This window comes from Rhineura floridana, chromosome 8, assembly GCF_030035675.1.
Source record: "Rhineura floridana isolate rRhiFlo1 chromosome 8, rRhiFlo1.hap2, whole genome shotgun sequence".
NCBI lineage: Eukaryota > Metazoa > Chordata > Lepidosauria > Squamata > Rhineuridae > Rhineura > Rhineura floridana.
In genome coordinates this window covers 4853359-4870324 of record NC_084487.1, presented here as the reverse complement: position 1 = coordinate 4870324, position 16966 = coordinate 4853359, and the positions used below count along the sequence as shown (strand labels likewise).

Below are 16966 nucleotides of genomic sequence, written 5' to 3'. Positions count from 1 at the left end.
CTCAGCATTTCACTGGAGCAGAGTACTAGTTAAGAGGATTTTCATACAAGAGTCCTAAACTGACTTTGTTTGATTATACAGCCACAAGTGGCTGTATATTATAGTCAGCGTGGATTTTTCGCATTTTGCAATGTTAAATTGAAAATACCCCCTCATGCCATTCTGATGCTTCCCATAAGCTAATTTTAAAACAAAACCTTACAAAACGTACAGTTCTGAAATCAGAAACGCTTGCTTAACCCTCTAAATTTTCATGGTGATTCACAAAACAGTCAGAGAGAATCGAGCGTTCAAAAGTGTAAAAAGAGAAAGAGAAAAACCTCAGAGCCCTTTTGGACTTTTTTCTGTCAGAGTTCTCATAATCTGTTGAAATTAATTAAAAATCAGCCATGTTCACAGAGTACCTGTAATCCTGTTACTGGCCTTGCTGGATCATCAGACCTTCATCTTCTGCAGTTTCAAAGTTAAAAAAAATTCCTAGCTGATTTTTAATTAATTTAAGAAATGTAACATTGAAGTCCATGATAAGCCCAGCCATGCTCAGTAAGAACCAACTGTCAGTGTTCTAACAGCCAGGCTCACAGCTACTTAGCTTGACTAATCAGGGGGCCATACCCATGCTAGACACTCGTGGCTTCCCCCAAAGAATCCTAGGAAGTGTAGTTTGTGAAGGGTGGTGAGACTCCTATTCCCCTGACAGAGCTCCAGTGGCCATTGTGGTTTAACAGTCAGCCACTCTGATTGAAGCTCTGTGAGGGGAACATGGCATCTCCTAGCAACTCTCAGCACCCTTCACTAACTATACTTCCTGGGATTCTTACCAAAGCTGGTAAAAGTCACTCCTAGCTATGGAGGTCACCTGAGCCTCTAGTGACAAAGATGGATCCAGGAGCACCCCCAGACTACGGACTTGTTCTTTCAGAGGGAGTATGACCCCATCCAAAGCAGGCTACTGACCAATTATCTGAACTCGGGAATCACCAACCCACAGCGCTCTTGCTAGGATTCAGACTCAGTTTACTGGCCCTCATCCAGCCCACCACCAAGTCCAGGCAGCGTTCCAGGGCTTGCACAGCCTCTCCCAATTCAGATGTTATGGAGAAATAGAGCTGGGTATCATCAGTGTACTGCTGACACCTGGTCCCAAATCTCCTGATGACCACTCCCAAGGGCTTCATATAGATGTTAAACAGCATGGGGGACAAGATGGTACACTGTGTCACCTCCAGAGCTTGGAAGTAACTAGTTACAAATAACTAGTTATTTGTAATTTATTACTTTTTTGAGTAACGAGTGGGTAACTTCATTACATTTTGCTGGTAATAGAACAAGTAGTAACTTCATTACTTTTTAGCTGTAACTGTAACGTTTCCAGACTTACTTTTGGGCATTACTTGGGGGGGGGGAGCAGGGGAAGTCTTCTGCTCCTCTGATTTGTGGATAAAAATCATGTGCTTCAAACTGGGCTTCTGTGCAGCGTTGCTCTTCCCTTGTGCGCTGTGGGTGCTTAGGAGGCGACGTGGGAGGAGGTGGAGAGCAAGGTGGGGGTGGAGTGGAGAAAACAATTGTTTTAAAAAATGGATGGTGGTGGTGAAGAATGGAGTGGAGGGAGAAAGGAGCCAGTTGGCAAGAACATGGATAAAGGAGGACTTAAGAAGAGCCTTCTAGATCCATCCAGTGGCCCATGTAGCATAGCATCCTGTTCTCACAGTGGCCAATGAGAAGTGCTAAAGGGAAGCCCATAAGCAGGACCTGAGTGCACGAGCAACACTCTCCTCACTTGCATTTCCAGCAACTGGTATTCAGAAGCGTACTGTCTCTGACAGTGGAAGTAGAACACAGCCATCTTTGCTAGGTGCCGCTGAATTTGTCTAATCCTCTTTTAAAGCCATCCAAGTTGGTGCCCATCACTGCTTCTTGTGGTAGTAAATTCCATAGTTTCACTATATGCTGGGCAAGACCACATTTTTAATTGCAGGAGAAGGGATAACGTTTATGCTGGTGGATTACTTTTGATATGTGCATTTTCTGTTTACCTACGTTATGTCTCTTAAGTTCTGCTTCTGACAGTTCAGTTTGTGCATACATGTCTACCCAATGAGTTCAATGGGACTTACTTCCTGCTAAGTATGTACAGGATTAAGTTACCTCTAAGCTATACTGTTGACAAAAAAAATTACAAAGGCAACTAGTAAAGTACAGGTACTAAAGTTTGCATTTTTCTTTGATGATAGGGGATTGCCATATTGATCAAAATGTGTTTTAGTTGAAAGGGGGGCTGCGTTGTTTTTTACAGCACACCACTGGCATGCCTTCAAGCGCCGCTGTAGAACGCCTGTTCAGTACTGATGGCAACATAATCTGTAAAAAAAATCCCTTGTCTGACGTGGTCTTTGAGCATCCTGTTCTTTTGAGACATAACAGAAATGTATTGTAAAAGCAGCATTTCAAATGTAAAATTTGATTTCAAGTGAATTACATGTGTGTTGGGGTATAATCATTGCTGGGGGTGGGGTGGGGGGATGTGAGATTCTGTTATGCCATTCTATTAATCTTACAGATAATTTTCTTTATTCTACTACCCTCCATGTGTGTATTCTTATTTTAATGTTATTTCAGGCTACTTATATGTGCAGCAGCCAAAGCCAGCACCTTGTAGGCAATTTTTTTTAAAAGTAACTAAAATGTAATTGTAGTGATTACTTTTGAGTAAAAGTAAAGTAATCAGTTACTTTCAGAGCAATTGTAATTGTAACGGTAATTACTGCTTTTTGGGCCATGTAATTGTAACTGTAATTTATTACTTTTTAAAAGTAATCTTCAAGCTCTGGTCACCTCATAGCACAACTGCCAGGGGGCTGAAAGACAGTCACCCAATGCTATTCCCTGAGAGCAACCCTGGAGATAGGATTGGAACCACTGTAAAACAGTGCCTCCAGTACCTATCTCACCAATGAGAAAGATACCATGGTCAATGGTATCAAAAACCGCTGAGAGATCAAGTAAGAGTAACAGGGTCGCACTCTCCCCGTCCTTCTCCCAATAAAGGTCATCCACCAGGGCAACAAGGCCGATTCAGTCCCATAACCAGGCCTGAATCCAGATTGGAATGGGTCAAGATAAATTGTTTCATCCAAGAGTACTTGCAATTGCTGCGCCACAACCCTCAAACACCTTCCCTAAGAAGGAGGTATTTGCGACCGGTCGGTAATTGTTGCAAACCAATGGGTCCAGGGTGGGCTTTTTCAGGAGTGGTTGGATCACCGCCTCTTTCAGGGTGACTAGAACCACTCCCTCCCTCAATTATGTGTTGACCACACCAAGAGCTTGGAAAAGTTACTTTTTTGAACTACAACTCCCATCAGCCCAATCCAGTGGCCATGCTGGCTGAGGCTGATGGGAGTTGTAGTTCAAAAAAAGTAACTTTTCCAAGCTGTGATCACACCCTGGTTCCACTCGGTCAACCCCCCTTGGCAAGCGTTAATAAGCCAAGAAGGGCAAGGGTAGAGAGCACCTTGTCTACATCATCAGGCTGCATCAACTGAAACCGTTCCCAAGAAGTTGCAGCAGACATTGCACTGGAAACCTAATTGGGGACTACAGTAGATGTGGAAGGGCAATAAGACTGCTACGAGCAACTTTACCCTCAAAGTGCCTTGCAAATAATTCACAGTGGGCCACCGAAGGGTTTACAACTCCATTTCCTGGAGTTAATGTCAACAGACGCCTGACAATATGGAAAAGCTCCACTGGACGGCTACTTGAGGATGCAATGGAGGCAGAGAAGTGGGCCTTCTTCACCGCCCTCACCGCCACACAGTAGGCACAGTTATGATGTTTTACTCGTGCCTGATCAGCCTCACAGCACGTCTTTCGCCACTTGCGCTCTAGCCATCGTCCAGCCTGTTTCATTGCCCTTAGCTCACTGCTGTACCAAGGTGCAAATCGGGCTCCACAATGCCAGAGAGGGCGCTCGGGGGCAACCATGTCAAAAGCCCAACGTGCCTCGCTGTTCCACAGCATGACAAAGGCTGCTCTATCTACTGGGAACTCCCCGAGGGCATTCAGGAATCCAGTTGATTCCATTAGTCTCCTGGGGTGGACCATCTTAATCTGTCCACCACCCCTGCAGTGAAGGATCGGAGCCATAAGTCTGAACTTCACCAGGAAGTGGTCTGACCATGACAATGGGGTGACATCCACCCCCCCCATTGTCAGCTCTACACTGCATCAGCAGTGTCGGGGGGGGCTGGAAATTCCTGGGTCTTTGGCAGGGAAGGAAAGTCCTAAGCCAGCAGTCGGGTTGTAAATCTGCCAGGCCAATCCGAAGCGTACTTGCCGAGTCAGAAGTCCAGAAGCGAGGTCAGTGGAGGTCCGGGATCAATTGCCAAGGAGGTCAGTCAAAGAGATGCTGCAGGGAAACTAGGTTTACACAAAGCCACGCCTGACGTTGCAGTCAGCAACAAGCTGCAGCCAAGGTGTGCCTTATAAAGAGCAGGATGGACAGCAGGTGTGAGCCCTCAGCGTTTGGGCCTTAAGGAGACAGGCCTGCCTCTCTTCTGCCTGACCTTCTGCTGTCTCCGTTCTGCAGGTGAGGGGGGAGTATCCTGTTCACTGTCTGTGTCTGGCTGCAGGGCCTCTGCTGTCCCTGGGGTGCTCTGCAGCTGAGGGGCAGAAGGAGCTGGATTCTCAGGAGGCTCCTCCGTGTCTCCTGCTGCTCCTGGGTCTGCTGCTGTTACTCCCGAGTCATCCTCATCTGAGGAGTCCTCTGACGGGGCCATGACACCCATCTCCAGACCACCCCTTCCTCCACCTGGAGCAAAAACCAAGTCGAGGGTGTGCCCTGCCCTATACATTGGGCTGGTGACAACTTGAGACAGCCCCATGGTCATCATGGAGGCCATGAAGTCCCAAGCTGGAACACTAGAGGCAGCCTCAGCATGGACATTGAAATCACCTAGGACTACTGTTCTGGGCTCCTCCAACACCACAGCAGAGATGCCCTTTGCCAGCTCAGTCAGAGAAGCTGCTGGGCAGCAGGGTGGAAGGTACATCAGCAGCAACCCTAGTTTGCTGTCTCCTCGGCCCAACACCAGGTGCAGGCCCTCACAGCCAGCTCTGAGACAGAGTGATTTCCTGGTGACAGAGATGGACGTTCTGTAGACCACAGCAACTCCCCCCCCCATCCCTGCAGCCTGTGCTGGTGTTGCACCAAGTATCCAGGTGGGTAAAGCTGGATCAGATCAACTCCTCCCAGCTCACCCACCCAGGTCTCGGTAATGCACACCAAATTGGCACCTTAATCCACAATCAAATCATGGATGAGAGTGGTGTTATTATGTATTGATCTGGCTTCAAACAACACACACAGGCCAGTGGGCACAGCAGATGAGCAACAAGGAACCCATCCATGAGAGGAGTGGGCGCGATAGCGTTGCCCTTGTCTTCTATGGTAATTCACACACACCATGGCTATACTTTCCTCTACCAGTGATCACTGAAATTGGGGTGGCATCACCCATATTCCTTCTTACTAAGACTCCTCCTAAACACCTGATATGGACCCAACACGAGCCCACCAACAAAACCTACCTGAGCCAATTATCCCAGTAGGGCTCTGCGAGAATTGGGAACAGTCAGACCCACTCAATATCTTTCAAACAGGGCACATCTACTCCCCCTCTGTCTCACACCCGGGGAGGGCCAGCCTTCTGCCAGTTGCAGACTCTCTCCAAAGGCATCTGGTGACTTTCTCCTATCATTCCGTTCACTGCACAGGCTCTCACCCTGTGCAGGAACTACACATGAGCCATATGCCCTCCCCACTACCAATCTCCTCCAGATTGGTTAGGAAAAAAAGAAGGCAAGCAAGAAATAGATGGTAGCGCCCTCGCCCTCGGGACTCCCTAAGGGGCGATCCCCAAGGGCAGCTGGGCTTTTGTGCCTCCTGACCCAGCCAGGAGCTGATGCAAGAGGCTGCAAGAGTAACTGTAGCCTCTCTCTGGAGCCAGGATCAGGTAGGGGGTCCCAGTCCTTGCAACACTTACCAGGGACTTCAGCTGTCTCAAAAGACAATAACCCAGAGGAGGAAGCAGCTAGCACCCAGATGCTCAGATACTCACTCCCAGGGCAGGTCTTCTTCAAGTCCCATCTTTCACAGTCTTTCACAGTCCAATCCACTTCATGTGTAGCTTGAATTTGGTAATATGTGCCTCTGAGCATATGGTGGGTGGTGGCAACATCTGCCTTCTCCAAAGATGGAGAATTACATTTTTGCATGTTTGTTGATGTTCTTCTTACTTTGCTTCCTTCCTGTTACTACTGTTTCTACAGAAAATCTAACCTAGAAAATTATATTTCTCTCATTATCCTAGAAATCTGTGTCAAATTTATTTTTATTAATTTCAAAGCCTTTTTACTGGTCAATGTCATAGGATGGTGAAGACACAAAAAGTGCCTAAGCGACTCCAGTGCTCTTTTTAGTGTTGCAAATGACAATGGCTTGGGGACATGAGGTGTGAGCCAAAATATTTCCGAGTTAAAATTCATTTCAGCCACAGTTGTTCAGGTAGTCTTAGGTAACCAACAGCCTCTGTCCCCTGATCTGCAACATGGGGATAATAATATTGGCCTACCTTTCAAGGTCATTGTTAGGATTACAAAAAAAAAAAATGCCTGTGAAGCACTTTCAAAAGATGCACATTGGGCCTATATTACTCAGAAGTTTCCTTTAAAGTCAGGTTTCATAGCGGTTAAGATGTTGGATTGCAATCTGGGAGACCAGGGTTCGAATCCCCACACAGCCATGAAGCTCACTGGGTGATCTTGGGCCAGTCACTGCCTCTCAGCCTCAGAGGAAGGCAATGGTAAACCCCCTCTGAATACAGCTTACCATGAAATCCCTATTCATAGGGTCGCCATAAGTCAGGATCGACTTGGGCAGTACATCATCATTCATAGGACTGTGGCTTGCAAGTGCACTTAAATGCCAATTATTATTGAAAACAGAACAGTTGTACAGTATATAAAAACAGGACTTCCTCCTGAATGGAAAGAAGTGTGAAACCATTCAGTCAGTACAAGTCAGCACCTCCCCTAGTGTGTCGCAAAGAGTATGAGACTTTATGAGGCATCCCTATGCTTTATTGACATGAGTCAACCATCGGCCACCCCTAAGCAGTGTGAACCACCCATCTCGTTTGTCTTGTTTAGGCAAACAAACCCCAAATGAGGCCTGGGGAAAAGTGGGTCATGTACACATGGCCATTCCCCCGAAGGGACTCCTTGTCTGATCAGTTGCTCTTTTCATGGGAAGACCAATCCTGCTCAAAGAAATGCTGAGCAAGCCACTCTCTTGTCCTCTTGGCTTTGCAGCGGAGACACGGTGCTTCCCGCACCCAGGAGTTGTTCCCTGGATTCCTTGGCTTCTCTGTCATTTTCCTCTGTCTCCGGTTGGAAAAGCTGCCGCTGTCGCTTGTCTTGCTCTCTTTCGACGAGGTCGCAGGCGGATCTGAGGTGCTTGAGGAGTCGCTGTCAGAGAAGGTTTGCTGGCTGAGCTTGCTCAGGCACTCCTTCAGTTGCTTCTTTATAGGAGGAGGGCTAGGAGGCCTCTCCTCCATGTCGTTGCTTTCTTTCCCTCCAAAGAGCTTCCTTAAGAAGCTGCAGAAGGTGCTAAACCTGTCCTGACACTGATCAGTGGAGTCCTGGGAACCTGGAAAGGAGAGAGGAGGGGTGATTTTTGTGGTAGTGGTGATGAAGATCAAGAAACAGTAAGGCTGTCAACCGATTAAAGAAATCTTAGCTGATTCATGGCATAAATTGAAGTTGATTAATCCATTGATTATATTTGCATAAGTATGCATATGAGCAAAAACACATTCTGAAGCAAGAAGCTAAAAACTAAGTTCCTTTCTTCTTAGATTATACACGTAAATATGACAGGGGCATCATTTTAGGGCAGAAGTGGGGAACCTCAGGCATGGGGACCAAATGTGGGCCTTGTGGCTTCTCTGTATGGCCTTCAGAACCCTTCCTAGGCCAAACCCACGCTTCCCCAGGCTACACCTCTCACTTGTCCTGCATTGGCAGCCTGAGAGTTTTTGTGTCCTTGCGTGCTGATTTTGCCACTTGCTTGCCTGGATGGAGGAGGTAGAGGGGTGTGTGAGTGTGTGTGTTGAAACTAGCCTACGAGTCACAGGTGAGATTCACATTCATTGCCTCTGCCCACTTTTTCCTCTGACCCTGCCCACCACTGACACGTGGTCCCTGGAAGGCTGCCCAGAAAAGAATGCGGCCTTCAGGCTGAAAAAGGTTCCCCGACCCTGTTTTAGGGATTCAGGACCAGGAGCACAGAGGAGGAAACAGTGCCTGGATTCCAGCTTGGCCACAGTCCAGGGGCTGGAGGTCAGTGATGAGGGCTGGAAATTATGCTGGAGAGACAGGAAGAAACAGCAAGGAGATAAACACCAGAAGTGAACTGTCAAGCTTCCAAGCCTGTGTCTCCTGGAGAGACAGAGATAGGAACAGGCTTGTCATCACACATACAGGGGACAACACCCATGGAAGCAGCAGGGTGGGGAAAAGAGTAAGCATCAATAAATAATCTTACAAATTATCACATTTTAACCAGAAAAGCAATTCACAAAGTTAGTTAAATTCTCTTTGATTCTGATCTTCTGAAAGTATAATCCAACCCCAGCCAATAACAGCATATGAAACATCTATTTAATCTACCTATCAATCATTATCTTTTATTTATTCTATTCTACTTACAATTGATCATCTTTATCACTAGTCTTTATTCAAACCCTGCCTGTTACGAAGCTCACTGGGTGACGGTGGAGAGGAGCACTCTCTCAGTCACTGTCTCTCAACCTGATCTACTGCACAGGGCTGTTGTGTGAGGAGGATAAAATAGAATAACCCCAGAGCTCTTTGGTAGGCCTGCATACCAATGTGATAAATACATAGCTTTGTGTATCAGCACAATAATGGCAGCTCATTGTTACTGTACTTTAAATTTTTGTGAACTGTATACTTTCTACAAATAATTTTAAATACGCTCATTTTAGGAGTTCTACTGTGCATATTGCCTTTATAAAGGTTTTGCATTCACAAGAGTAACTTTATGCTTTGTCAGCCAGGCAAAATTTCTAGTTTGGATGTCCATGTATTTCTGTTGTGCTATGCTTACAGCAATAAGTTTTAGACCTTGGATAGTGTGTGAGAATGTGTGAGAATATGCATCATTGACATCCTTCTTCATCTCAGCCATCATTTTGGAATGCCTCCTACAGGACTGTTGTGTCCCTGCTGATTCATAAACTCAGATGAACAGGCAATTGCTGAGGTCTGCAGATCAACATAACACCATAACAAGCAGGGCGGGCGCCAAAGGGAGGCCAAGGCGGGCCCTGGCCAAGGGCCCCTGCAGCCCAGAGATGCCCCTGAAGGGCCCTTGATTAGAGTGGGAGAGTAGTGCTTCCCTTCCATGATCCGCAGCAGGGTGCCTCCCTCAGATCTCAGGGAGGGAGCTTCCAGGCTGCCCGCTTATTCGCTCGTTCCACCTACCTCTCCTCTTTCTTCTTCTGCTGCACGTGCAGGGCTGCCATCAACCAAGATGGCGAAGGAGGCTTCTTTAAGGTGCTGATGTCCCTACCGCCATCTTGGTTGATGGCAGGCATGTGGTGCATGTAGCGTACCGCACATGTGTGCCATCAACCAAGATGGTGGCAGGGGCATTAGCCCCTTAGAGAAGACTCCGCTGCCATCTTGGTTGATGGTAGCCCTGAGCACTCAGTGTGTGCAGCGGTAGAGGACAGGAGGTAGGTGAAACAGGCAGGAGCCGCACACCAGAGGCAGGCTAGTGCCCAAGGGCCCAGTCATGCCTGGTGCCGGCCCTGATAAGAAGCTGTCTTATACAGAGTCACACCATTGGTCCATCCTAGTACAGTACTGTCTCCGCTGACTGTCTGCGGCTTTCCAGGGTCTCAGGAAGGAGACATTCCCAGAGCTACCTGGCAATGCCAGGGATTGAACCTGGGACCTTCTGCATGCAAAGCAGATGCTCTACCACTGAGCTACAGCCCTTTCTTTTGTTTTTTAATATTCTTTATTAATTTTCACAAAAGAAAAATACAAAATATACTTGAGGAGACACTTCTCACCTTACACTCCAAAAACATATTCAACACAGCCACTCTAAGAACAAGAGTGGAAAGATGAACATTTTACAGTAATAAAAGCATAAAAAACACTTAATTCATTTCCCCCCGACCCTGACGCCAAGACCTAAGCAAACAAATAAAACAATAATGTTCTCAAGGGGCAACTGAATTAGAGTGGTGACACTTTGTAAAATAGGGACTAGGAGACATTGTCTTTGAAATGGAAATAACTCCTGAATATGACAAATTACCTAAAAATCAAACCATATAATCCATTCTATATTTGAAAGTAATGAGGTGATGTGTCACATACATGTTATTTTTTTATTAACATAAACCACAAATGGATACAACATCTGTGCAAACTTATCTGCCTTGGAAACTCTTCATGCCACATTTAAGTTTTGCGGTTAGCTTTTCCATAAAAGCCAAACTCCTCACTTTCTGGTACCAATAAATGAGAGAGGCACCTTTCAAACCTCTCCAGTGTTTGGCTATTATAAGCCAAAAGGTGACCTATTAAGATTTTATTATTTAAATCCTTATTTTCCTCTGTAAAAAGTTCATGACAGCTAGCTGAACCAAGGTTTATGCAGCGATGAGTTGAATTTCAGAAAATACCAACAGCCCTTCCCTTTGTGATCCAGCAGGAAACACACACATAAATGATTAATGAACAGGATATTTATAACTTCTGCACAAGCAAATCAGAATGTATGGACAGAATAAAACTTTGTTTAAAGCCATCGGCCAACACAATAAAAACACAGCAAGAAGTCAATTTAACGTATTCAGCAAATTATACAGTATACAAAAAGAAACAGAAAATTATACTTCCCTTCCAATATAAATCAGACCTTGCCCATCCACACTAAGCTATATAGGTGTTAAAAATACAATAGATCAAAAGCATATGGAACAAAATGCTTAGTGTTGTAAAATCTCCCTGCAAACAAATCAGAACAAATGCTCAATAAAGAATGGGCATAGTATAGCCTCTGTGTAATTTTTTTGCAAGCAAATCAGGTGAATGCTCAACAAATAGGTTGTCTGGAGAAGCCCTTACACACTGAGTAGCTACTTGAGAATAGGAAAACTATCACAGGGAGTGGGAAGGGGAATGCTGCAATGTTGAAAATATTGGGCGAGTGGGTGCAGGGGGTGGAATCAAAATACTAACATATGAAAGAAACAAACAGAGGCCAAGGGTGGAACTTTAGGCACCCTTACCCAGGACGGAGTAAGCCCTACGGAACACAGCAGGGCTTTCCTTTGAGTGAACATGCGCAGGATTAGAAGACCTAAAGCAATCTTCGCCAATCTGGTGCACTCCAGATGTTTTGGGCTACCATCAACCCTTCCCTGTGCTGCTAAACCTGCAAAAGACAGGATCAAGGGCCATCTGAGTATGCAGAACACTTCCCCTTTATCAACCTTTACCATCCTAGTGCCCTCCAGATGGACTACAACTACCATTAGCCCCAGTCAACATGGCTGGAGCTGATGGGACTTGAAGTCCAAAACAGGTGGAGCACACCAGGTTGGTGAAGGCTGTCCGGAAGCATGAAGCAAATGAGGTGTTAAATGTCGCCATCATGGAGACAACAGAGCCAGCAGTTGTTTCCCCCCAGACAGTTTGGGCTTCCCATAATGGGCATCTGGTTGGCCACTGTGAGAACAGGATGCTGGACTGGATGGGCCATTGACATCATCCAGCAGGTTCTTCTTATGTAAACTCCCACTTACTCTTTGCCTTTTGTTTAATAACACTACAAATGTTTCTTGTAGCAAGAGAATTAATTTTTACCTTTTGAATATCTAATCTTCTTGCGAATTCCACCATTGTATTTCATGATGATCTGTTCTCAGAAAATATGGGAAGTAATCCCTTGAGTTATTCCATTTAGAATAAGATGTAGAACAATTCCTGAGTTGATGCGAAAATATAACCACATTGTATTTTTAAATGCAAGCTTCTGGTGCCCAACAGCTGCCAGTTCCCTGAAACTGAAACAGCGTATAGCTGCTAATTCTGCAGTAACAAGCCAAGTCTAGCCATGACATGGGCCTTTCCAGGGGCAGGCCTTTTGAGGATAGGGAGCTTGGAAACTCATTGCTGGCTTTTAAAGAGAGAAAAGTCCAATTTTATCTGTTGACTGTTAGTGTGGTAACCATTTGCTGCTGTTATATCTGCTGCGTGTTTTTATGTTTCTATAATACATTTATTTTGTTTCTATATTACATTTATTTTATTTATGCCAGCCTTTGCCAATCTAGTGCCCTCCAGATGTTTTGGACTACAGCTCTCATCAGTCCCAGCCAGCATATGCACTCTCATAGTTAGCTGCTTTGGATTCTGTTGGGGGAACAGAAAGAGGTGTAATTTTTTTTTTTAATGCAAGGAAGGGGAACATGATAGTAGTTTATAAAATTAGCTTGGTGTGGAGAAAGGGCAGAGCGATTTTTTCTCCATTTCATACCAATAAAACTGATTGACAGGAGATTCAGCACAAACAAAAAGAAGTCTTCACACAGTGAGGACAGCATTTCCTTGTGGGTAACTTTTGAGGGCCACATTCCAGGGCTTATCTACATGGGAGCATTTCTTCGTAGCAAATACACTTCTTTCACCTTCATAATAGATTTGTACTGTCTGCAGCTCCTGCTCAATGTTAGATGTCAATTGCTTTTTCCTATTCATACCAGCAGGCATTCCTCTGAGAAGGATTAGTCTTGCTGTTTCCTTGTAGCCCCGCCCTCTAATTATATATTTCCACTCCCTCTGGTTGCTAGGTGACCGAGCATGCTCAGTCTATTCTACCATCTGCAGTAGGTTTCATTTAAAAAAACCCTGAAAGTGCGTATATCTGTGTTTTCTGTGCCTATGGTTGGTAGGATACAGCTCAAATATAAATCTTTGAGCAGTGGTATGCTTTTGTGCACAAGTTAGGGGGAAAATAAAATAAAGGCACCATTTGCAGCAACATAAAAAAGGCCAGCAGAATGGAGAGCAACTAGAAGTTGTTTGTCAGTCTACAGGAAACAAAATGAAAGAAGGGAGGAAGAGATAGTGGGTATGGGGAGGGGAATGATTGACACATCCATCTAAAAGCATAGGAGACTTTTTTCCTCTCCTTTTTGTATTATCAGTGGATTGGGTTAGTATGGATTTACAGGGGGAAAACTGCATGACTGCTTCTGTTTGCCGTTAATGTCATGCGAACCATGCACATTTGAAGGAGATGTGAGTAGCACCCAACACACAGTAAACCACCATGTAGATGAGCCCTCCAGTTGTGGATAGAGCCAGAGAGAAAAGCAAGCAGAGCAAGAGATGCGACTATTATTCTTTCTAAAGTAAGCTACATTTCAATAACACAAAAATCAGAGGATTTTTTACGTGCGCACACGCACACACACGCACACACACACCCTACACACCCCTCCTCATCTTCCATCCAGGCAAGCAAAAGGCATTATTCCAGTTCGAGGATAAATTTCAGCTACATAAAGGCACTTGAGGGATGTGTAGGCAAAGGATATGGCCTGGGGACTCCTGAGGGGCACATAGAGAGGCTTGGGGGGGGCTGCATTTGGTCCCCAGGCTTGAGGTTCCCCACCCCTGGCATAATGTATGGAACTCACTGCCAGAAGATGTGGTGATGCTGATGGCCACTAGCTTATATGACTTTAAAATGGGATTAGACAAATAAATAATAAAAGGTCTATCAATGGCTACTAGTTATGATAGCTACAGTAGATGGAACCTCTAGGTTCAGTGGCAGCGTACTTCAGAATTGCTGAGGAGCAATAATGGAAGAGGCCTTCGAGCCCCAATGGTGAGACACCCTATAGGCATCTGGTTTGCCACTGTGGGAAGTCAGATGCTTGACGAAGTTGCACTTTTCTCTGATCCGGCAGGACTCTCCTGCTGTTCTCCCATCACACAAGACAGAATATGGTCAATAAAAGAACCTTACCCAGTCCGCACCAATGTGGATGAGCCTTATAATAGCAACAGCCAAACAGTAAAAAAGTAGGATTTTTCCCAAACCCCAGCATATGTCATCTGCTTCCTCTTCCTCTTCCTCTTCCTCATCGCACAGTAATTTGTCTGGGGAGACAGAGTTGACAGGGTCTCTGCGATGTGAATAAATCCACCACAAAAAGGGGAAAGGGAGTGCCATGGTGGTCGCCTGCTCTAATGACAGACCAAAATGTCAGATGAGAAAATGGGGAGTCTGAAGAGCACCAGCAGCAACATGGTACCCCTGGCAACTGATTGTTGACAATAGTTTGCCTCACAAGCTGTGACTGGGAGCAACTAGAACCTCGTTTCTCACACCATTCTCAGAGCCATTGTGAAACTGAAGAAGGATGCCCAGCCCAACTTATTATGCAGTAAGGCACTTTCTTTTTGGGTGCATCTAGAATGTTTGTTTATCACACTTTATAGCACGGTTGGGGAACTTGTGGCCCTCCAGATGTTGGCTGTGTAGATTTGAATGGAAATGGACTGCCTTCTAGTCGATCCCAACTTATTGCGGCCCTATGAAGAGGGTTTTCATGGTAAGCGGTATTCAGAGGGGGTTTACCATTGCCTCCCTCTGAGGCTGAGAGGCAGCGACTGGCCCAGGGTCACCCAGTGAGCTTCATGGCTGTGTGGGGATTCGAACCCTGGTCTCCCAGGTCGTAGTCCAACACCTTAACCATTGCACCACACTGGCTCTTGTGTACATTTATAGCACATTTAAAGCACATGACTTCACCCAAAGAATCCTGGAAACTAGTTTATTCCTCACAGAGCTACAATTCCCAGCACTCTTAGAAAACTACAGTTCCCAGGATTCTTTGGAGGAAATCATTTGCTTTAAATGTATGATGTGTATGCAGCCGTTGTTGGATTGCAACCCTCATCAGTCCCAGCCAACATGTCCAATTGTCAGGAATTACAGAAGTTGTAACACATCAGCATCTGGAGGGTCACAGTCTTCCCATCCCTACTTTCTACCCTACATCTTTAATGCCATTTGCATTCCTACGGCAGGTTACAAAAATAATTAAGGTGCAAGATTGGGAGTCCAGAGTCTGTGAGTTCAAATCCCCACTCGTGTCTCCTGGGTGTCAAGGGCCAGCTAAAGATCACCCCACAGTGAGTGGCTCAGGGGTGACGTGCCCTGCCACCTGTGCAGCCATGGGCAAGTGGCATAGTCTCAAGGAGCCCAGTTGCCCCCCAGCTGGCAGTTGCGGACAAGGAAAGGGCTGGCATGTGCAGCTGTGGCAAGCTGAGCAGGCCTAGCCAGCTGGGGAGGACTAGCCTCAGAGGGAGGCAATGGTAAACCCCCTCTGGATACCGCTTACCATGAACACCCTATTCATAGGGTCGCCATAAGTCGGGATCGACTTGAAGGCAGTCCATTTCCATTTCATACAGCAACCATGAAAACAACAGCACAATGCAGATTGTTATGTAATGTGTCCTCCGTGGGGCTCTGAAAAGTGCCCACAAATTTCCATTGGTCCATAAAATGCACCAGTCTAATTTTTATCTGGTGTTTGGCAATCAGGCCATACCACTTCAGCATCATGCCAATGTTGCCAATTGCCTGTTGATTCTGGGCCCAGGTGAAAGTGCTGCTGTTAATCTTTAAGACTCTAAATCAGCCTTCCCCAACCTGGTGCCCTCCAGATGCTTTGAACTACAGTTCCCATCAGCCCCACCTATCACACCAGGTTGGTGATGGCATGTCCACAGACAAGCCCTATGATACGAGTTCAGACTCATCAGGCAGACACTCACAACATGAGCATTTACGTCAGAAATCTTCATACCCACCCAATGAAATGAAAAAGCAAATTGACAAGGTCAGACTAGTACCAGGAATTATCTATTACAGGACAGCCCCAGAAGAGAAAGTAACAGAAGACTTGTAACTTACAGCTCCTCACTGAAACATATAATGTGATCTCCAGACTATCCCAGACAATAACAGTTCCTGCTCACAGGCTGAGGCCATGGATGGTAGGGCTGCACATGCTTACCCCAACTAGAACAACAGTCCCCAAACTAGCCACCCTGAGAGCATTTATGCTGAAGATCATGGAATACACATGTAAGACGTTTATTACCTACTAATGAATTAAAATTAAATGAAATTGCATGCAAAATATAAAAGAAGTAACAAATTCAGAAATGGGTCCCCAACCCAAATGCATGTTTGGGCTAACGGTGGGCCCTGGGTTGGGTCAAAGGATGAGGAAGACTATTGCTTTAAGGTGCCTAAGACACTTCATTTGGCTTTTTATTTGATTTTGCCATTTTTATATATCTATGACCCAGAATTGTTGGATATGCTTTGTGGTTGTAATGTCCTTTCATTGTTTTGTTCATGCTGTTCTTACACTGTTCTTTGAATAAAAATTTGCACACACACCCACCCCCCCTAAAATGCCACGGGACTCTTTTGTTGTTTTGCTACAGCGGGCCCAATACAGGAAACAAATGGAACTAAAATGATTACACCACATCAATACACGAACAATGCTAGGCTAGGCATGTCTGTTCAGAGGTAAGCCCCACTGAGTTCAGTGGGACTTACTTCCCAGTGTATAGGACGGACTGCAGCCTTACTTAGGAGTAAGGCCCACCATCGAACACAGCGGGGCTGACTGAGGGAAAAAACGCGCGGGGGGGGGGGGCTTGCTCTATAGAAACAGCTTCTCCCGCCCAAACTTCAAAGTGGGCTGCGGACTTGACGATAAGGCGAGGGGGGGGGGAAAGGGGGAAAAAACCAGGCGCG

At 45.8% G+C, this 16966-nt stretch overlaps 1 protein-coding gene across 1 annotated transcript; it reads right to left on the bottom strand.

The window, feature by feature from the left end:
• Positions 1-7033: 7033 nt before the first annotated feature.
• Positions 7034-12880, bottom strand: SSMEM1 (serine rich single-pass membrane protein 1). The gene is made up of 3 exons (XM_061582652.1): positions 12798-12880; positions 11974-12025; positions 7034-7711 (listed from the first exon to the last, which is right to left on the bottom strand). The coding sequence occupies exons 1-3, from the start codon at positions 12801-12803 to the stop codon at positions 7293-7295; spliced, it is 477 nt and encodes a 158-aa protein (XP_061438636.1). The 5' UTR covers positions 12804-12880; the 3' UTR covers positions 7034-7292.
• Positions 12881-16966: the final 4086 nt, after the last annotated feature.

Coding starts and splice junctions, on each gene's coding strand:
- SSMEM1 (XM_061582652.1), bottom strand. Junction 7,712..11,973: donor GAAGATTAGATATTCAAAAG/GTAAAAATTAAT, acceptor TCTCCTTTCCAG/GTTCCCAGGACTCCACTGAT.